Genomic DNA, 23114 nt, shown 5'->3' on the forward strand with positions numbered 1-23114 from the left:
GAGGGCGACACTTTCACCAGCAACTTTACCAGACTTTCTCACCAAACTAAGGGCAACATCACATGCATTACCACTAATGTTGTATATCTCATCACTTGTAGAGTTTGTAGGGTACAATACATAGGGGAAACCAAGGCCACACTCAAGAAACGATTCTACGGGCACAGATCCACCGTCAACACAGCAAAGCTGGACACTCCAGTTGGCCGCCATTTTAACCTTCCCAACCACTCCATCACTGACATGATGCTACAGGGCATTGAATCTTTAGGTACCTGTCCTGACTCAGTCCATACTAGCAGAGAGAAGTTCTGGATGAGACGACTTCGCACCACCCAACCTCATGGCCTGAACATCCAAGAGGGGAATGACTGATTAGTCTTTTCTATCCACTTTCTATGTATTATTTCCCCTCACCTATTTTAGATTAGTTATATTATAGTTTCTTCCTCTACATTCCTCCCATATCTCATACAGGCTCAGCTCCAATTTTTGCTTTCCACATTCAGGCGATGTAATATATATATATATTTTTTTTTTAATATATTTTTTCTCCACTCACCTCTTTTGGATTTACTACATATTCATTTTGTTTAGTTACATGTATGCTGTAGTTTCTTCATATACATTTCCCCTCTCTCATACAACCTCGGCTTCTATATTTACTCTACCCTTTTAGGCAATATGCTTCTCCCTTTTCATATATACTTGTCTTATTTCTACTATATAGCATTATGGGTTTTTCCCCTCACCCCTAGCGAATTTACAATACTAGTTACACTATATATTTATATATATGTGTATGTTTTTTTTTTGCTTTTATCATTTATACTTATATGTCTTTTGCACACTATCAGTTGTTCCCCTTTCTTTCCCTTTTTTCACCCACTCTTATGCATCAGTTTATTATGCCTTTCTTTGTAACCTGTTTGACCCACCTCTCACTAATTCTCTTGTTATTCATCTCTTCCTCACACCCCCTATCACTGTTTCAGATCCTGTTTGATGTTGCCTGCCCAATTGTCTTGATCCCTCACAGCTTAGGGTCTTTTACTGGCCTTACTTACACTGACTTCCCTTTGTGTCTGCCTACTCCTTTGCTTTCATCCCCTTCTCTAACCTGATTGGTCATCACAACTCTCTAATGCCCTTTTTGTCTCCTTGTTTCTAGTGTTGCTGTTGCATGTCTATGGTCTATATTATGTTTGTTCCACTTTATACTGTATGTTTGTCTTTTTGCCTCCGACGAAGATTCCGCTAGGATCGAAAGCTTAGGCCCCTTTTGACTCTCTCAAATTCGCTTGACGGAATTATAAAGTAGGTCAAAGGTTTCACTGGTATCGTGATCTCAAAATTCTATGGCGATCGAATAGTGCGGGCTCAGCTGAAAAAGTGTCATAAAAAAGTGTATTGTATTGAAAAAGTGGCTTGTACATGTATGTGTAATATTAATAATTATTACACTTTGTAGTGTAGGCAGTAGGAGTTGCTATCAAATCTAAGAGTAATATGGTGGCTGTGTTGTGAAAAGTAATCTTATTGTTATTATTTTTATTATAATTGTATTATCATTATTATAATTATACTTACCATTATTATTATCATTGTTATTATTGTTATTATCAAATTATTATTATTATTATTATTCAGTCATTATTATCTGTTCTGCCTCTTACAGTACACGGGCAAATTGACCTTGAACTCAGCAAACTTGAAGATCGCATCCAACTCAACCAAACAGCAAGTCTCAACTGTACCGTGTTCTCCAGTAGTGAGGCAAGCATCGCATGGGAGCGGAATGGAACGAGACTAGAGAATGGAACGAACAGGGCAAGCATTAAACCCGGCAGTGGAGAGGGGATAGGAGGGACGTATTTCTTCAGCGTACTTGAGATATCTGAAATTGTCCGAACTGATAATGGAATTTATACATGCTTGGCCCTGGATGCAGAGGGCAATGAGACGGACAGGGCTGATTTTACCATCTTTGTTCAAGGTAGAGTGCTTTGGTTCAGTGTCAACATTCTAAAGATATATGCCAGTTGTGGTAATGATCTCAAACTGAGTTCGAACAGGCTCCAATAGAATTACCACCCAATTATTTGTATCTATAAATCAAAAATATGTGCCAAATGGCTCAGAGAGAAAGTGTGTAATTGCTGAAAAAATAGCAAAATAAGTATGAAATTCCTTCAAATGTCGGGTATTCTTCCAAGCAATATTAATACACTGTCCCACATATGCTTTTCTGTGTTAGTGATCATCAGAATTGTCGGTTTGAGCTAAGATGTCATGATATCACAAAGATAAATTTACGTTATCGTACCAGATCTAGATCTATGATAATATGGTGACAATTAACCTTGATTTAAAGACTTTCTCATGAAATGATTGTTTGCTGCAACTACTTTCTTTTACCTTTAACTTTCTTCCTCATGATTGATTGTGTCTGTTATTTATGCATATCATGATAGATTTCTTGGTTTAGCAGATTCAGAAAGTAACTAGTAAGGTTTGCGGGTCAAGCCCCACCATGTTTTATATTTCTTTCTGTATTAAAAAGCTGCATATAACATAACAAGGTTAGGAAAGAGTCTTGATTTGCTGCAAACATGTAAGCTATATAATGTGCTTAATAGCTATGATCCTCTATTATGATTATTTTCATTTCTGCATGGTTGGGATACAATGACGATATGCTAATAATATCCTGTTTTTTATGTAGCACTTGATATATCGTAATTAAGCACTTCAAAGATTTATTATTACCCAGGCCAATGCATTCATTTGCTGTGACACCGATAGGGTGCACCATGATAATGTGTCTTAACATATTGTTTGTGAGGGGTAAAAATGACACCAAAATCTACTTGGATGGTCATTAGGGCCAATATAAACTTTATGTATGAAACCACTTTCAGCTGGTACACAACTCTACAAAATGCAGTTTAGGAATGTTATAGCTACGGAAAGAGAAAAGAACTTGTGCATTGGTTCTAAGTCACTGATGGAATCCCTGTGTGATCACATTCCTCTTTCTCATCGTTGTATGTATTCCAGTCAATTGTTATTTTCATTATTAAAAGAGGTGGTGTTGCTCAGTGGATAAGTCTCCAAACTTTTGAACCAAAAGGTCTGGGGTTCAAATCCCACTTTAGCACTCAACATCCTTGGCAAGGCATTTATCTACATTGAGCTATACCAGTCAATTACTATCTTATCGAAAAGGTAATTTTGCTCAGCGGATAGGTCTCCAGTCTTTGAACCACAAGGTCTGGGGTTCAAATCCTACCACAGCACTTGCATCCTTGAGCAATATGTTTACATGTATCTATATCTGCCACTCTCCAGCCAGGTGTAGCAAATGAGGTCCCAGCTTGAAGGTATTCTTTGAATGCTCTAGCACCTGATCAGGGTAGCTTGGAAATATTATATGTATATCAAGTGCTCTATATATAGGTATTGCACGTTTTTTTTTTGGGGGGGGAGTGGGGGTTTTAAATTATGTGTTATATCACTTTTCTATCACCTGTTTGCTTTTATTCACTTTCACAGAGGTGCCCGAACTTGCTAATCCAAACATTACGGATATTCTCTCCACACAAGTTACTCTTTTGTGGGACTTCACTATTCAAGGCAATGATGATGACATTAACTGTACAGCCACGTACACATACCAAGTAAAGAATGAAGCAACTAATGGGACAGGAGAGCAAGATGTGGGTGGTACATCACCAAGTGATGTGATAAACCTGACACCCTATGCCACTTACACATTCCAGCTGACCTGTGTGAATCTTGTCGGAAGGAGTGAGCCTCTGGTGTTTAATCCTGTGGACACCCTAGCTGGAAGTATGATCACTATCTTGAATTTCGATTACTATATTCTCTCTTGTTTTTTGTAATTTCGTGTCTGTATTAGTGAAAAGCTTGGGCATGTATTTTCATTATTACCCGTTGGAGACTTCACCCTATCTTAACTGGGCTATTTCGGACCAGTATATACTGGGGGAGGTCAATTTGACCCCCCCCCCTCCCTCTCAGATCTCGGCCGCTGATTGCACAATTGCCACGAAAATTTGCAAGCGCGTAGAGCTGGATTTAAACTACAAGAGTGTGTAGTAAAATTTTCAAAAAAAAATTTTAAATATTTTTTATTAATTAATTATGCAAATAAGCATATGAAATTTGCCATAAATTTGTTTTTTGTGTACAGTATGTATTTGCCTTTAACTCAATTTATATAGTTAGTAGAATGCTAATTTTTGGTGGGAGTATCAAATATTACATTTCTAACAAATATCTACAAAACAATAGCAAAAATGTAATTAATTTCTTATGTATTTTATTGTTTTTTTTTATTCTTATGTATTTCTTTGTTTTTTTCAAACCTTTGTTTTTTATTGTTTTTCCCGATGAACTTTGTCGAGGACCCTTTTGCGATCATAAATAGCATAAAATAAATCCATTTAAACCAACAAAACTAAAAATTATCATACATTTATGATATTTGGTCGAAAAACACAATTTGCATTGACTTTTTACACGGAATCACGTTTTTGAGCAATTTCTGGTGTGACATGCACTTACAAAACGTTGCGTAATTTTAAAATTGCGTACCTGGGCGTCGCAAATTTGGTCTCAAAAGATGACTTGAAAGTAAAAAGTCAGTGAGCGGCGCAGTAAAAAAAAATTGTGCGACGGCGTAGTGACAAAATTTGTTGAGGGGGGTCAAGTTGACCCCCCCCCCAGTTTAATAAGGGTTAAGGAATTTGCTATAACACATTTTACCGATTGACTCCAGCCTGTATATATGCAAGCTCAGTTTCCAACGGGTTATAATCATGCACGCATGGATGCCAGCCATCGCAGATGTTAAGACCGTGTCAGCATATACCACGTCACAATAACCACAGAGGAGGCGTATTCTAAAGTTCGCTTCCTTTTAATACTTGGAAGTATCTCAGAATCGGTGCTAGTTTGTAGCATATATTCAACAACTGTGTGTGAATTTTGTATTAAAAAACAAAGAAAACTCAGGATCGACCTAGGATGATGTACCTTCGAACGGTCTTGTTTTAGCTGTGACTTTGCTTTGACCTTGAAGGGGTAATTAGTCTAAACTCAAGTAAACAATCATAAACTATAGTTGTTGCTGCTACTACAACACGTTGTGAAGTGAACTTAGCTATCCACTTTACACTTCATTATGTATGGTATCTTTGAATGGACACTACAGCATGGATCCTAGGAAGTCTATTGATTTTGAGGTCAAAAGGTCAAAGGTCAAGGTCACAGTGACATATTTTCATCTTGCCCTTCTGCAGTCCTTGTAAACATGATAATTTTAACTTAACCTAGGCTCATATAATTTGGTCTGTATGATACTAGCATGGATCGCAGGAAACCTATTGATTTTGAGGTCAAGGTCACACTGACATGTTTTCATCTTACCCTTCTGAAGTCCTTATAAACGTGTTAACTTTAGTTTAACTTAACCAAGGCTCATATAATTTGGTGTATTTGATACTAGCGTGGATCCCAGGATTTGATTTTGAGGTCAAAAGGTCAAAGGTAAAGATCATAGTGACATATTTTCATCTTACCCTTCTGTAGTCCTTTTCAACGCGATAACTTTAGTTTAACTTAACCTAGGCTCATATAATTTGGTGGGTATGATAGATCCCAGAAAGCCTATTGATTTTGAGGTCAAAGGTCAAGGTCACACTGACATGTTTTTATCTTACCCTTCTGCAGTCCTTGTAAATGCGATTACTTCAGTTTAACTTAACCTAGGCTCATATAATTTGGTGTGTATGATACTAGCATAGATCCTAGCAATTCTATTGATTTTGAGGCCATAAGGTTAAATGTGAAGGAGCCACCTTCCACTTTTCTTGCTTGACTAATAACTCCATTTTCCATGTTACAGACGGGCGTATTTTGTGCTCGCCTTAGTGACACTCTTGTTCAACACTTGTAATTTTTCAATGTTTAAATTTATCTAACTGAGTGCTAAACATGTATTTATCAAAAAGTGAGGGAGACGCACCTGACATTGAGCAGAAAAATTTGTGCCATGTGATTGGGACTCTTTTTTTTTTCATTTTCAAATTTTGGCAGGCCTGCTTCTGCTTCATTTTTTACCCAATGCTGAAGAGACTTGGTACGCACATTGGTTGTGCAGTAAAGACATCATCGGTGTTACTATTAAATGTGTTCCTCCCATAGCTTTTGTGAGAGGGTTAGAGTAATCACCTTCAGTAATATTTCTGATTAGGTTGATTTATGTTAAAACCAGATTCTTCTCTATATGCACCTGCTATTATTATGTGTATATATGTTTTCTTTTTATTTTGACTATGCGTATTAGATCCATAAAATAGTTTCTGTGACTTTTTTTGGAAAATGAAACAACATTTAATAATAATCCTGTAACTTGACACCAATGTTTACTTGTGATTTCATTTTAGAACCCTCTCAACCACGTACTGTGAGAACCAGTGATGAACAAGCACGGCAGGTATTTGTTGAATGGGATGAGCCAGTTACAAAAAATGGACCCATCGATTATTATATATTGACAGCTACACCAACCAAAGGTGGTGATATTACATGTGAGTTTCTTTTTTCATATGTGGACTTTAGCAGTTCAGCACATGAATATCATTCAATCTCTAGCCCATCTTTATTTCAATTGGGAACAACAGAATGTTCAATATTACATTTAGTATGACTGCGCATTCCATGATTACATTAGCATAATATATGACACATGGTAAAGAGGAGTAATCATGCCTTGCAACGAAGCCATTTTATGATAATTATCCCACAAACTTGAGTAACAGATTTTTGTTATTGGTTTTATTGACATTATTAAGCCCCTTCAGGAAAATGAACCCTTATTTTTTAGAACAAATGAACAATAACTCTTATGTAGCTCTAGACCACATCAGGGGATTCAATAGTGGATAGCACCTGGTGTGAAACAATTATTCTTAAGGATAAAATTCATTTGTTACATGTACATTCTGTAAAACTCAGTATCGCACATATAGTGCCTAACATACATGTATCTGAGTGACATCTCATAACACTTTACAAAAATATTGTGCAAAATGTTGAGGGGAAGCCTCTGAGGCCTCCCACCCCCCCCCCCCCCCCCCCGGGCCTAGAAATCATGGGGTTAAAACAGTAAAATATGGGTGAAACTTTGCTTTCCAGGAACATTTGAAGTGATTGTGTCTCTTAATGTGTTAATCTTTATCCACTAAAACTTATTATTATTTAGAGGTATGGTTTTAGAGGCGCAGATATTTTTGACGTCTTGCGAGGTTGTTTCAAAGAGACAAAATATTCAAACTGATTTTTAACGTATATGCCTATTTTCAATATTGGACGAAATTAATATTTTGCCCCGCCCACAAGATTATCATTGGTTAATAAATGATTGGGCGCATGAAGCTATTGTTACGTCACAATGAAATTGCATTGCGTATTGCCAGGTGTGGTAATGAGCGTCAATTTATTGTATTCAAATGCGCTTGCACTATACGATCGCGCATCTTTATTTTATTACTGTGATACTCAGGCGCCATGCTCATGATTGACAGGATTTTACAGGATTTAAATGATGGTTACTAAAAACAATCTTTTTTTGCTTTTTGCTCATTACGTACCTTATGTTTAGCTTTGTGGGGGTATCTAAATAATAATAATAATATTGGATGACCAATTTTCGTGGGATGCGTAGAAATATTGTTACTCGCTGAAGAACAATATTGGATGAGTCGAAGACGAATCCAATATTGTTCTTCAGCTCGTAATGTTTCTTCGCATCCCACTCAAGGCTATCCAATATTCCCTAAATACTGGATAGCTACATGTAGTGTGTTACAATTTCTTCCACTTTAGACATCCAAGTACTTTTCTGAAGTTTGAACGATGATGAATAAAACATATAATCAAATTATGTCATCATTTAAAAAAAATCTACTTCTTTTGAATTTTCTGTTCCAGCTCTACCTGTACCTGAAACCAGATATACTTTTAAAGGCCTTACACCATATACATTCTACACGATCCGTGTACAGGCAGTGAATCTATTTTCAGATGAAGGGTTCATTCAAAGTGACTTTTCTCTGCCTTCTCCAGAGTTTAGGACCTTAGAAGCTGGTTTGTATTGCTTATGTACAATGTAGTGTATCCAATTTTGATACTTATAATCATACTTGCTTGTAAACCAATAATACTCTGCCAAAAAAAATATTCAGCATAATTACCCTGGGATGGTATTCTGAGATCCATTTTATCTCATATAAAATTATAATTTTATCTGAATTAAAATCAGTGAGATGAATTACCCTTAAAATCTCTCCGAATTGGTATACTGAGAACAATTTTATCTTCATTTATCCCTGTAAGACACATCTATTTTTGAAGCAATGTCCAATGAGAAACACGATTTTATAGCTCTCTCATCTCATTCAACCAATGATTACCAATTCCGCTGGCGCGCCTTCACAGAGATTTCTTTTTTTTAAATGATGATACTCTCATCTTTTTGTTGATGTCAATATTGCATCATTACAAGCATCATTTCAAAGACAATATTAGTCAAGAAAAGTCTTATGAAAAAATTCCTAATTCTACAAGAATTATTTTAAGGTGTTATTCTCAATAACTATATAATTTTCCTTCATTTTCATTTCAACATTTAGAGCCAATTCACCTAGAAATATTGCTTAAATGAACGTCGTGGAGATAAAATAGCCCCATTGCCGCAAGCACATTATCCACGTTACAGTGACTATACACGATGGATATATCTGCGCAAGCACTGCTCTCTTGTGTATCATCTTAAGATATGCAATATACAATTTTATCGCAGATAAAATTTCAAATTTCAAATTTATCTCAGAGATAAAATGTCATCTCAGAATACCAATTTCAATTTAAGAGATAAAATAAAATATTTTAAAGATAAAATTGCCTCAGAATACTACCCCTAGCTTGATAAAGCTACTGCACCAGTTCTTAGGGGAGACTATATTTGAATGGATATTGCAGTCGTGTATTTTCACTCCTCTGGTATGGTTGGTGTTTCATAAAACTGTTATATGACTTTACGCACGACTAGTGAAATTCTGATATTTTGGTTCGTCTGAACGAGGTTCGGCAGAGACCTACATGTAGTGATCACACTTCCTGTTGATGTCTCACCTGAACAAAAAGACCTAGTGATCACCATTCTTGTTGATCTGTTAGTCTTTTGGTCTGTAAAAAAAATGTTTATTTCTGCATCAATTGTGTTCATACTTGGTACATAATTATTATGATCCTTGGGTAATACTTCAAGTGTTGTTGAGGAAGATGGGCCATATAGTACATGTAGGTCATATATTGGTCAAAAGGCCAAGTTTTTGTTCAAATTGCTCTCATTTTGTTTGGTCTTTTGGTCTGTTACAAAAATGTTTATTTCTTCATCAATTATGTTCATACATTGTACTTGATACATCCCTTGACACATACACAAATATATCCTTGGGTAATATCCACATATCCTTGGGTAATACCACATGTAAGCCCATGAGAACTATAAGGTTAAAGGTCATGTAGGGATCAAAAGGTCAAATGGTATGTCATGTTCATCCTTTTTAGAAGTGCTTGTTCAACTTTCTCTCATTTCTTTTATATCTGCATCAATTTTGATCACACTTGGGAAATAACATATGTGTGTTGTTAAGGATAATGGGCCATGGGTCATCAAAGGGTCAGAAGGTCAATTGATATGAACTCAATGTCCATCCTTTTTAGAAGTTCTTGTATAACTTGCTCTCATTTCTTTTTTTCTGCATCAGTTACATGTACGTTCACACATGGTATGAATGATCCTTGGGGAATACCACACGTGTGTTGTTGAGGATGATAGGTCAAAGGTCATCTATGGGTCAAAAGTTCATTTTTTGTTCAAACTGCTCTCATTTCTTTATTTCTGCAGCAATTATGTTTACACTTGGTACAAATGATCCTTGGGTAATACCTCTTGTGTGATCATGAGGATAATGGGGTCAAAAGGTCAAATGATATGAGGTCATGTCTATCCCTTTTCAAGTTTTTGTTCAAGATTCATTTCTTTATACATTTATCTGCATCAATTGTGCTTATACTTGGTTACAAGTAATCATTGTGTAATACCATTCATATGTTCTTTAGGATTATAAGGTCAAAGTTCATTTAGGGTTCAAAAGATCATATTGCATATGTTATTGATCGTGAAATCAGACGAGACTCTTGGTTTGTGAACCATCTTGTTATGTATAAAATAGCCTTTTCAGCACTTTATAAATAGTAATTGGATATTAGAAAACTACGAATGGATATTAGAAAGCTACTGACAAAGATTATACATGTACAGTCCAACCTCTCTTATCTAGCCTCCCCTTATCCGGATCTCTCTACTGTATTATCCAGAAAATAGCAAATTTCTTTGGGGGATTTACCAAAATTGAAGATAGGCTTTAAATAGCCTTATATTGATCTATTTTAGAACCTGGTGCTCCCAGAGCATTCAATGTTGCCAACAATCCAGATACATGCATCATCACTTGGCTGTCACCAGCAGAGGAAAATGGAATCATCACCAAATATACAGTGAGTAATACTGACTCTGAATCTGAAATCTTTTGAAGCGGTTTGTCTGGGCTCAGTGTGAAATTCTTCTTCGTACAGTTTACTTTTACGTTTATCTCTCACAAGTAATACATGTACATGTATGTGTGTCATTACTTTAGACTTCAATGAATAACTGAGAATGAGATATGGATGAGGTTCAGCATTCATCATACAACCCCCAACCCTTATCAGGGTAACCCGAGCGTTGTTTCACAAAGATAAGTGTCATGCTTAGGCGCTACCATGCACATGTTATTTGATGAAAATTAATTGCAAGACACGCAGTTGCGCATAATCCGACCGATGCATTGATGCAGTACTCCTGACATTCAGTAGCACTTTGTATGATTGATAAATCCGACTTCATTCTTTGTGAAACATACCCCCCCCCTCCCTCCCTCCATTGAAAAAATAATTCAGTGTACAATAATAGGAGGGGTGAACAGCCAAACAGTGGGGAGGGGGTATCCCACTCTCATCCTAAGAACCCGTCTTTTTTAGGACTGGGGGATGGAAAACAAGGAAAATAAAGAGCGAGCTGGAGAAAGAAGAATAGAAAGAAGATGCAGAGGAGAGATAAATAAAGAAAAGAAAAGAAAAGGAGAGGGGAACAGAAAATAAAGAAGAGAGGGGAGGAAGAGAGACAGAAGTGGGAAAGAAAATAAAGAAATTATACCAAAGAATGGGGACACAGAATATGAGAAAGTGAAGAAGAAGAAGAAGTGAGAGGGAGAAGGCAAGAATGTGAGAAAAAAAAGAAAGAAAAACTAAAAGTGAGAAAAAAGTAGAGAAGAGAAGAAAGGATAGAAATAAATGAAAATCAAACTTCAGGAAAGGGGAGTAAAGATACATATTGTCCCACTAGGTTGGAGAGAGCAGAGATGGTGGATGAGGTGTTCCTCTTTTATACACCCGTCCTAGACGGGACGTACATGTATTATGGTATCACACTCGGTGTTCATCTGTCTGTCCGTCCGTTAACTTTTCCTTGTAAACGCAATAACTTCAGTTTGACTTAACCTACATGTAGGCTCAAATGATTTGGTGTGTATGATACTAGCATGGATCCCAGGAAGCCTATTGATTTTGAGGTCAGAAGGTCAAAGGTGAAGTCGCCACCTTCCACTTTTCTGGCTTGACCAATAACTCTATTTTCCGCGTTACAGGCGGGCATATTATGTGCTCGCCTTAGCGACACTCTTGTTCCCTTTTTCTCCCCTCTCTCTCTCTCTCTGTCCTTGCACTGCTGTACTTTGTGCGGTTTAAATATGGATAGCCAATGGTGACACAAATCTTGAAAGGTACAGGTTCAATTTATCAGCTCAATTGACACTCGAATAATTTAGATATATCTGGGGGTGTTTCACAAAGATTTGAGTATGACTTAGAGTCGCACTTGCATGTACATGTAAATGCCTAGTTGCGTGAGGTATAAAAGGCATGACCACATTGGTCAAATTATGGGAAGAAGATGCACACTATTGCGTATTGATCAGTAAGATTTTGCGTTGCATATCATGTACGACTCTGAGTCATACTTAAATCTTTGTGAAACACCCCCCTCCCCCTGCAGGTATAATGAATGGACTTTTCTTCATCATTAAAGCAGGACGAATGAGCAGAGTAGACATGAATATGTCTTGTAAACAATTTTTTTTTTGCTTCCCATAATTTTAGCACAGAGTTAGACTATGGCCTTTAAAGCTAAACCTGACCTTAGAATATTGACCTTTGTGTTTGGATTATTTCAATTGTAACCGACTCTGGACCAACACCTTGATACCGGTTTCCCAATCTACATGTATTTAAGATATCCATGTTCATTATTTATTCTCAATAATCATATTTTTGTGCATTTTCATTGCAGCTCTACTCAGAAATCGAGAGACGGGACACAGGTTTTGTAGTTTCAGACGAACGAAGTGAACAGGATGATGATACATACCAAGTTTCTTTTGTGAAGCTTAATTTAGCACCTTATTCCATTTATAGTTTCTCGGTCAGTGCTTCGACTAATAAAGGAGAAGGCCCGAATGCTACTTACTCACAAAACTCTTGCGAAACACCCCAAGGAGGTATGTGTTCTTCATAATTGAATTGATGAATATACTGTAAGAATGAACCAAGTCCAATATAGTTCATTTTAAGTAAATCAAGAAAAATAAAACGATTTTTATGTTAGTTCAACAAGGATTTTTGCCAGTTTTTCGATTTCTGTCTGTTCTAGGCAGAGTTTGAGGGCTTGGCTCATTCCTACATTATATTCGGGTCATGATGGCTCCTGTTATTAAATAAACACAGTTGTACATGTATTACTTGTTCCAATTGAGTAACATTGGAATGAACAGGTTAAATGCCAATATGATTATTAATCATTTCATTAGGGGATACAAAATACACAATAGGGGGAGGGACTTAGCTCAGTCGGCAAAGTGTCTACCACTAGAACAAAACAAGGGTGCATTTGGGTCACCCCAGGGAGATTACTGAAGCCTATGGTGCGTGTTAACGTACCTCTCCACTTTTTCATAGATGCAGGCTGGGTTACAGTGAAAAGTATTCCTTCCCTTGGGTATGATGTTAAACTGAGGGTTCCACAACATTTGCTCCTGGAACAATTGCTCCGGTCAAAATTCCACGCACTAATCGAATGACCAACTTCAACCGTGGGTTTAACACCGTAACCTTTACCCTAAACCTAATATGAAACCCTATGGCAACTCTAACCCGATCCCTGCAACTTAGACAACATTAAGTCCAGAGAAACTATCGCAGGAGCAAAGGGCGTGTCACCATATTGAGAACTCATGTTGAGGAGAGTCACTACACTGTACCTTTGCACATTAAGAACCCAAGTTTGAAAGTATGGGAAATCCCTGGTGTGTTGCTCCACCAGCATGCCCCCAATCAGTTACATACGGAGGAGAGACCTGCAGATCATAGTGATTCAGTTTGTTTTTTGCCTCCCAGGTACAAGTGGTGCCAAACAAAAAAAAATGATAACAAAAATAAATTTTACCTGGCATAAAAATATATTAAGCAGGTAATGATCATACTGATTTTAATTAGTTATTATCATTAGAACTTTTAATGAAAGCTGATAAAGTTGCTTTTATACTGCATTATTGAAATTTATTAGCTTTGCAGAACAACTATACAGGATATCCCCCAGTATTGTACAGTTTTTGAAACACTTTTTACCACCTTTATTTGTAGGGTGAAATCTATTCTGAAATATTGTCTGTTATGTTGGATTTTTACTGTAGAATGTCGGCATCCATAAGTTAAAAAACACCATGAATAAAAGTACTGCCGTCGCAACTACAGCAGCAATATGTGCTACATGTATATCAGGAAAATTATTATTGTTGCTATTATCATTAATATGTTCTGTTTTTTTTTTTCAGGCGCAGTGAGTATAATCCTTGAATTTTCAATACCGATATTTTCTAATTCTCTTGTTTTTTTATAAAGTACCTTTGCCACCTCCGTCCCTCCCACCTCCTGGCGAAGGTGGTATCAAAGAAACAAGCTTCACAATTGCACTACCAACCTATGATGCACGCAATGGTCCTGTAAGGTACAGAATATCTCATCTCTTTTATTGAATGATATTTAAATTGAATTGGTTTCATTGTTATCGCACTTTGCAGCTTTTAAGCTGAACCCTGTACAAGTCAGAGGCTTATAAAAGATATAATGTGTGAAACTAGTTAAAACATCAAACAAGAAAAAAGGTTTTAAAAAAGAAGAACATATTGTTCTCGACATAGAAATTCAACGATGCATACCAAAAGGTAAAAATTGAGGTAAAAGTTTCAAGTATTCGGGTGAGGGGAGGATTCATCTATCTTGATTTGAAGAAAGAAAAAAAAATGTTAAAACGTTTGACATGAAGCAAGAGTGAGGCATAGGATGAGAGAGAGCATTCAAATTCAATGCGCAGCTCTTTATCCATTCATTTCTTGCCACCATATTGACATGTATGGTTGGAACTACCGCTTATCGACCACCTAATTTACTAAGAATCGTATCTGCGAAAATATTTATCAATTTTACCCAGTTTTTGTCTCATTTGCGCAGAAAATTGAGCAGATCAGATTCCCATGTTTCAATCGGCGACTCCGATTCAATCCGCGTATATCTCGGCAAACAACGAATACGACGATTATACATTTGCACCCTTCTGAAACTGACCACCCGCGATACACTTAGTTTATGACCGATTCTTGTTGCGGTGGCGAAATATTTTGACTCTTCCAAATCAGTTTTATGATGTCAAAATGCTAAATGATCATCTCACTACTTCCACTGCGAGCTCCGGCACATGATTTGACGATTGACGACGGATATTTGTTCTAAAGCCGTTTCCTATCGGATTTCTCGGTATGAACAACTGTTTTTTGGTTGGGTTTGGGTCTACTCAAAACAATTTTGATAAATTCTACTAAATAAATTTTTTATCTCTTCCCCCTTCTTTTTCTCTCATAAAATCAATTCTTGCCGTTCCTATGGACACTGCGCCTACTCTCCTGCGCGTATCGTTTGCAATATGCAATAATTTTAATGGGTGCAAGGTGGTCGGTTTCAAAAGAGGTGGTCGATATGTGGTGGTCTAACTATACATATACAAATCTACTTACCTTCCTCCAGAGCTGCCAAGTACTGTAGTACGTATTTTCAGTATTTAGTACTGAAAATGAGAATAACCGATGGTTTCGTGGAAATACTGATTTTGAAAGTTCCAGTTTTATGTGTTGTCCTAATGGTATTTCTGTTGAAAATACATGTACGAATTTCCTTACCAAAATAATTATTTTCAGCTTTAGAAATACTGAAATTTTATTATTCAGGTTGGCAGCTCTGTCCCTACCTTTGCACCCTTATGTACATGTACATTCTTCATTCTTTAGTGTTACTTGATATCTAAAATGCATAATTACGAATGACTGTTAAAAGTTTTCAGGCCATGGATGAGGATTGATTACCTTGAAACATGCTTCTTTTATTAAATGATTTATTCTTCATTTTTGTCTTCAAGTTAATATCGCATTGTTCTTTCGGTAACATGTGTTTTATCTGTCAGTTAACATTCATGCAACTGTGCTTCTATTCACTTTTGTTTCTATATTGAGCAAAATGTTCTCATTAAATCACACTTATCATTGCAGATATTTGTGCTGTATAAGTTACGTTGCAAAATCAAATTCTCGAGCAATCTGTGGAGTATCGGTATTGTTCTTCAAATTGATGTTTAATATGTCCAGACATGCAACCTGTGGGTATACTAAAATTCATTTTTATTTGTTGTTTTGAAGTTGTTATGAGGTGATCGTTGTGAAGCTGGGGAGTGCTGATGTAAAATTGAATTCTTCTACTTCCTACTACCAACCTGATCAGATCAAGAGCTACCAAGAAGCCAGGGACGAAACAGGAGTTCCATATAGGGCTGTTGTATTTAGGGAGTGAGTATGCATTGATGATCAGTCAAAATGAAATGAAAAAGGAAAATCCTTCATTTATTGTTCAAAATTAATTCTGAAACGGAAATAGTTCGATAATTCTTTTTGTCCAGTTGATTGTGGGGTCGGTAGCCAATGTACAGCACCATAGCACCTACATGTACATAGGTCTATCCCTGGAATTGTCTTTTGGGTGATGGGGCTGGGCTTTGAACTCCCGAACTCCTGGTTGTGAAACGGATGCTCTAACTGAGCCAACACACCGGTTATTATGTTCTCTTCCATATTACGACATCCAGAATGTTGCCGTAACAGTTCCAATTGAAAGCTACTGAAATCATTCAATTTAAATTGATGTAAATTCAAGCTTGTTTCAGCTTTAATACACCCACTGGATGTCAAGGGACAGTCGTTTATTTCCACAAATTTGTCCCGCCTCCCGTACGACCCCGTTAGAGACGCCGGTATGTCCCGCATTTCACGACTTTTGACTCATTTAAGTGAGAATATTTAAGCATTATATTTTTTCCTCATATGCATAGTAGGAAAAAAGGTAAAGTATAATATTGTTTTGTGAATAGTATGTCAAAATTTATCATAAAATCAGATATTTCCATTAAAATTTCATCCCAAATGCCTTGTTCATTCCTCTACAAAATGTTAAAAATGTTAAGCTCATCACTCCACGATCTGACCCTGAAGTGTTCCATACTTTGACTGTCCAATTCTAAGTCCCGTAACACAAAAATTGGCAACCATCACGATTGGTAGCAATGGCTACAATGTATAATTAAAGATCAAGTCCACCTGAGAAAAAAGTTTATTTGAATCAATTGACAAAAATCAAAGAAGCATAACACTGAAAATTTCATTGAAAAATGGATGTTATGACATTTTAAGATTTCGCTTATTTTTCACAAAACAGTTACATGCACAATTCAATGTTATGCAAATGAGTCGATGATGTCCCTCACTCGCTATTTCTTTTGTTTTTTTATTGTTTGAATTCTCCAATATTTCATTTTTTACTGATTTTACAATAATGACCCTTATGTTTTAATCACAAAATGTTAAAACAATGATAATTACACATGTTGAGAGAAATAAAACTTTGTTTCACATGGCAATGAGGAGAAAATTAGAATATTTCATGTAATGAAATACGAAAGAAATAGTGAGTGAATGATGTCTCCTCATTTGCATACTGACCAGGATGTGAATTTAACTATTTTGGGAAATTAAGCGTTTAAAACTTTCTTATTTTACATTAGATTTTGATGAAATTTTCAGTGTTATGCTTGTTTGATTTTTCTGTTTTTATTCAAACCAACTTTCTGTTGAGGTGGACTTGTCCTTTAGTCACGAAAATCAGGCGTACGATAATTCGCTAATCTTTGTGTTATGGGACCCAAGTCACCCAGCATAGACCTTGGAGTGGAGTACATGTAGTTTAATCACTCTGTTCAGAACCCCATCTTATAAACAGTTGCAATTGATTCATTCAACCTTAACTCTACAGAAATCCATCATTGTCACGAATTTCCTACCAAAATTTTTGCACAAAGTTCTTTTGTAAACAAAGAGGAGCATATCAAATTGTCAAGAGAACAATAAATGCATGAGTATACTGTACATCATATCTAGAAAACATTTTGAATCAACATACATGTACATTTTAGATGTTGGCATGGCTGGCTGCAGTTGTGGTTGATTGGATCAATCACAACTCTTCGTAAGAATACCCTTATGACTCTAATTTCACATTTCAGTCATTGATTGTTTTTGATCAAACACTTTTTCTCTCCCACGTACTACGTATATTCAATTTCTGTAGCCGTCCCACCTCGGGCATATTAGCTGTTGGTGCGACCGAAAACGATGTATCCACATGTCATACCGGTGGTTCAGCGGGAAGTGGTAGAAGGCGAAAGAGAGAAACGATAGCTACCCAAGAGCTGACAGCTGTTAATGGTCCTCTTGAAGCTGGGGGAATCTATTCATCCTTCGTTAGGGTCTACACTCCTTCAGAAGCTGACCCCGGGGTAATGATAACAATAATGAATAGCATTTTAAACTTTTATCAAAAGAAACTTTATAGCAAGGAATCTTCAAATAACTTTTAAAAAAGCATTGTCCGATGGCCTCTCATGACAAAACTGCTCAACATCCTATGAATATATTCAATGGGTTTGTCACAGAGGCAAGATAATGTTTTTGCTACCCAACTCCAGAAAGCTGTTGAACAATCAGTAATAACAAAATTGATACAAATATGCAATGTACACTTATTATGCATTCCAGTCATCAATTTTGTCATTTTGATAGTGAACGACAATATACTGAGGTGCTTTACATTTTTTTTAACATCATATTTATCTTTGTCCTTACTACGTGTATCTACCCATGCACTTTGGCTCTTTCCATACCATGCAATCTTCACATATTAAACTCTATTAATCCATAATTTGTATAAAAATCTTTTTTTTTTCAACGCAATCATTAATTATATTTTAATTTTGATTTCCTAATTGTAGATGGCTTTCTATGAGAATGGACCGTTCATGGTCCCAGTCAAACTAGGTGAGTTAAGTTTCTTGGACTTTTTCCTGTATTAATTTCTTATTCATTATAAAATAGAATGTATATCTATACACAATTGATTTTGTTCTATGGCAAGCCATGTGCTTTGAATTCCAATTGATTTTAAATATTGATTGTTTCATCGTTTTCCAGGGTTCTAGATGGGCGACATTTGCTCCTGCGACAATTTCTCCAGGCTTTCTTTCGTCTAAGATGTAGTGATAGGGTTAGGGTTGCAAAAGGGTTTTTATGTTGGGTTTAGTGTAGGGTAGGGTAGAGTGTTAAATCCAGGGTTGAAGTAGGTCACTCAATCAGTGTGTTGAAATATAACAGAGCAAATGTCATGGAAGTGTAATCTATGAACAATTGATTTTGATTATAAATCTACATGTATGGCAAGCCATGAACTTAGAATTACAATTGATTGTAATTACTGAATATTTTCCCATATTACTCGGCCCTAGATGTTGTCGCCCATTTTGTTCTTTTTTCAGTCAAGTTATGAGTTTCAATTTCCAAAAACTCCTTAATTTTATAAATAACTAGCACTCTGTCTCTCACATTTTTTAATATAAATAAACCATTCACCTGAGTGATTGAATAAATATGACTAATTAAATAATAAGATTCAAAGTGTGAAGAAATTGCAAAAAGATACAGAAAAGGGTTTTAATATTTTTCAGAATAAGGTAAGAGATTCCCTGAATTGATCCAAAACATGCTGATTTGATAAAGAAAGAGGGGATCCTTTACAACTCATTTAAAACAATTACACTCTCCAATTGGCAGTACCAGTTTTTAACACACGTTCAAAAGCTCTTATCCCATTTTTTCTTGCAGATTGTGGAATAGAAAATTTATTAATAGATTTTTTTAATTAATAAATGCCATGGATATGTTATAATTCTTACTATGGTGCTTTGTAATGTCATGAAAAAGTGGAGCTTCGAATGAGCGAATATCATCACCTATTTGAATTATTTTAATTGAAATACTTACATTGCTATCGATAGTGAAATTAAAAAAGAAATTTCATATTGCTCAAGATTGCTTAAGATTTGAAACTTAATATTTCTGATATTACTATTTTTTGCATGTACTCATTTGCCTGCATCAATTTGCTTCCGGATCTTATCATGTTTCTCCAGTGACAAAAAGTAAGTACAAATTTCATATAGTATCTTACCTCTTTGTATCCTGCCTGTCTAGGCTGCGGTACATGTATTTTGGGAGATCATATGGCGGGGGTCTCCAAATGTTGGAATTTTTTAGAAACTCTTTGTGGTGCTCTCCACAAATATATGTGAAAAAATGCAATATCAGATCAATTTTTTTTAATGTATTTTTTATATTTTTTTTGCAAAGAGGTATTTCTTAGTTTTTTCAAACTTTTGTTTTTCATTGTTTTTTCAATGAACTTTGTTGGGACTCTTTCACAATCATAATCAGCATAGAATAGATCCATGCAAACCACCAAAACTAAAAATAATCATGCATTTATGATTTTTGTCTCGCCTGCATAGCAGAGCGAGACTGTAGGCGGTGACGGCGGCGGCGTCATCAACATTGAAATATTAACCAAGGTTAAGTTTTTGAAATGTCATCATAACTTAGAAAGTATATGGTCCTAGTTCATGAAACTTTGACATAAGGGTAATCAAGTATTACTGAACATCCTGCCCGAGTTTCAGGTCACATGACTAAGGTCAAATTGTCATTTAGGGTCAATGAACTTAGACCATGTTGGGGGAATCAATATCGAACCAAGGTTAAGTTTTTGAAATGTTGTCATAACTTCGGAAGTATATGGACCTAGTTCATGAAACTTGGACATAAGGGTGATAGTGTATCATTGATGATCCTGCCTAAGTTTCAGGTCACATGATTTTCCTATAGAAAAAATTATGACACTGATGGATTTCCATAGAATTACGACTGATTGGATCAATCATAAATCTTTGTAAGACCGGGCCCAGATTGCCATCAAGGCATTTTGGATCACTAGCCTTTGAAATACATGTAAACCCTATTGACTTTCTACAGATATTCAGTCAGTCTGTTCTATACTTGACAGTAGCAATGCATTGACGTCATAGCTCCGCCATCTTAGAGGCTGAAGCCATTGGTGATATGCAGCTGGCACAACTCCAACAACTCTGTTTTACACGTATTCCTATATGCTCTGAGGGAGGGCACTTTGAGTATATGTAGTCAATATTATGCAGTGCTTGGAAACATTTGTTTTAAGCATTATATACATGTAAATTTCTGATATTAATATTATGAAATATGACATCTTGTGCATAAGGTCTACTGCAACTCATAGTGCCACATAATGTAAAATGTGCATTAATTTGTTTGCCCTGCTCATATTTATAGTTGTTCAATGTTGAGAGGTATTCACCTGCATTGACTTATTTCTTTACCTTATTTAACAGCCAATGTCGCCGCTATCGTTGGAGCAATATTTGGAGTCTTGATTATAGCGTGCATTGTTGGTGTTGTCGTACTGATATTCTACAGGTAAGTTGGTATCTATGGAACAGGGCTCTTTGGAAGCCATTACAAGCTTTCAAGACATTTTGTTAACATCTACATGTTCATAATAATGTTAATGACATTTGATTTCAAGACTGTTCACAGCATGTGCTGAATTATACAGAGCTTTTACATGTACATATTAAAAAAAAAAGAAAACATCTAAATTATTACGTAATAAGAAATAGTGTTATACAACATAGCTTGGAGAAACGTAAAATTAATACTTTTGAGGGGAATAATGAGTGCAAGATAACAACATTATCAACAGAATATTTAAAACATTTGTAATGATTATAGTTAATTGCAGAAATTGCATGCAAAGTATTATTCTTTGATGTAATTTCAAATTCGATGTGATTTTTTAAAAACAAATCTGCTGTATTCGATAACTCGAATCACTAAATTATTTATGCAAGTGTTATTTGCTTACTTGAGTATTCACAATTGTTCTAATGTTATGCCTCCTTTGGCAAAGAAAGGTAGGCCTATTCTGCCTATTTTGTTACAATGGTTCATAGATGTAGCTTGATGATATATCCTGTTTAGTGACAAAGTCTCCTTATTCTACAAGGATTAGTAATTAACTTTCCATCATCAAAATCACTGATATATTAATAATATAATTGCTCTTAGGCCTGTATTTTTTATTCATTTTTTCTTACGATATGACAGAGTTCTTAGATCTATTTTTATATGGAGCTTATGGGTTCAGGCAAATGAATCCTCTGCCTACTATTGGGACACGACTCTACCATGCCATTTTCCATTTTTTTTATTAACTTTTTAAAAAACTTTAAAAATAAGGGGCAGTGGGAAAAAAAATTTAGGGGAGGGGGTAAAATTTCTATTAAAAAAAAAGGAAAGACAGCAGCTATACAAGGGTTGGTGGTGGTACAGCCAACAAAGTTGTTGGGGGGTTATCTTTCTGCAGGATGTGACTTCTTGTTGAACTGTAATTGTATTCTATTTTGGTCCAGGAGAAACCAGAAAGAACCGAACGATCCCCTGATGACCCCGACGTCCACCGTACCTCGGGAAAACGGCAACGGAGCCATAGGCATGCAGAATCTAGGTATAGAAGATGGTAAGATAAGACGAAAAGGGGCTCCTTCCCCTTTAAGAATGTGGGATGGCGCCCTCGGTGTTCTTCGCATCTCCCACTCGCTCGTAGTCACGCGTCATCCGTGTTACACGTTGCCTAACAACATCGGTCACGCTGGTCTTGTCTGTGTATGCACATGAAGTACTAAATCAGGCGGTGATGGCTAGTATAGATACATGTATAGTGAGAGATAGCACTTTAGGGTAGCATTTAAATGATTAGAGTGAGGATTTATAACATTGGGAATGAAATCTTAGCCCAGTTCAGAAGGCTGCTCAAACAGATACATGTAGTGGCAGGTGTACATGTAGTTCAAGACCATTTTTATTTTTGTTTAGATTTTTTTAATTCATTTATTGTTATATGTATTTTTTTATTATTATATATCATTTTTTCCCCATTATCTTTTAGTTTTTGTTTGTTATTTGTGTTTATTTACTGTATTTTTATTATTATTTGTGGTTTTTTTTTGGGGGGTGGTAAGTTCTGAGGGCTTGGACTTTGTGAAATATATTAATAAATGGAAGGGTGTATTATTCTTACTACCCAAGTTTGACTCTATTTTAGCTCCTTATGGGTCCAATTGTTTACCTTTTAAAACCATACTTACTATTAAAGTATAATAAATGAGCACCTTTTAGCCATGGTGTGTTATGTCATCACAAAAACGTACATGTAGTATATCTGTACTATATTAGAAATATCATGTTTATGAAGTCATAAGTTTGCTTTTCAACACCCTCCTGGATCTCTGA

At 36.0% G+C, this 23114-nt stretch overlaps 1 protein-coding gene across 1 annotated transcript in view; it reads left to right on the top strand.

The window, feature by feature from the left end:
- The window catches only part of LOC129271871 (receptor-type tyrosine-protein phosphatase S-like), a 94403-nt gene that overhangs the window by 45407 nt on the left and 25882 nt on the right, over positions 1–23114 (top strand). The window contains exons 19-30 of the mRNA XM_064107036.1: positions 1679–1996; positions 3556–3852; positions 6474–6617; positions 8020–8175; positions 10550–10653; positions 12542–12749; positions 14149–14254; positions 15993–16139; positions 17971–18178; positions 18671–18716; positions 21155–21239; positions 22235–22341. Coding sequence (XP_063963106.1) covers positions 1679–1996; positions 3556–3852; positions 6474–6617; positions 8020–8175; positions 10550–10653; positions 12542–12749; positions 14149–14254; positions 15993–16139; positions 17971–18178; positions 18671–18716; positions 21155–21239; positions 22235–22341 — 1926 coding nt within the window. The remainder of the gene's footprint in view (positions 1–1678; positions 1997–3555; positions 3853–6473; positions 6618–8019; positions 8176–10549; positions 10654–12541; positions 12750–14148; positions 14255–15992; positions 16140–17970; positions 18179–18670; positions 18717–21154; positions 21240–22234; positions 22342–23114) is intronic.

This window comes from Lytechinus pictus, chromosome 11 (genome assembly GCF_037042905.1).
Source record: "Lytechinus pictus isolate F3 Inbred chromosome 11, Lp3.0, whole genome shotgun sequence".
NCBI lineage: Eukaryota > Metazoa > Echinodermata > Echinoidea > Temnopleuroida > Toxopneustidae > Lytechinus > Lytechinus pictus.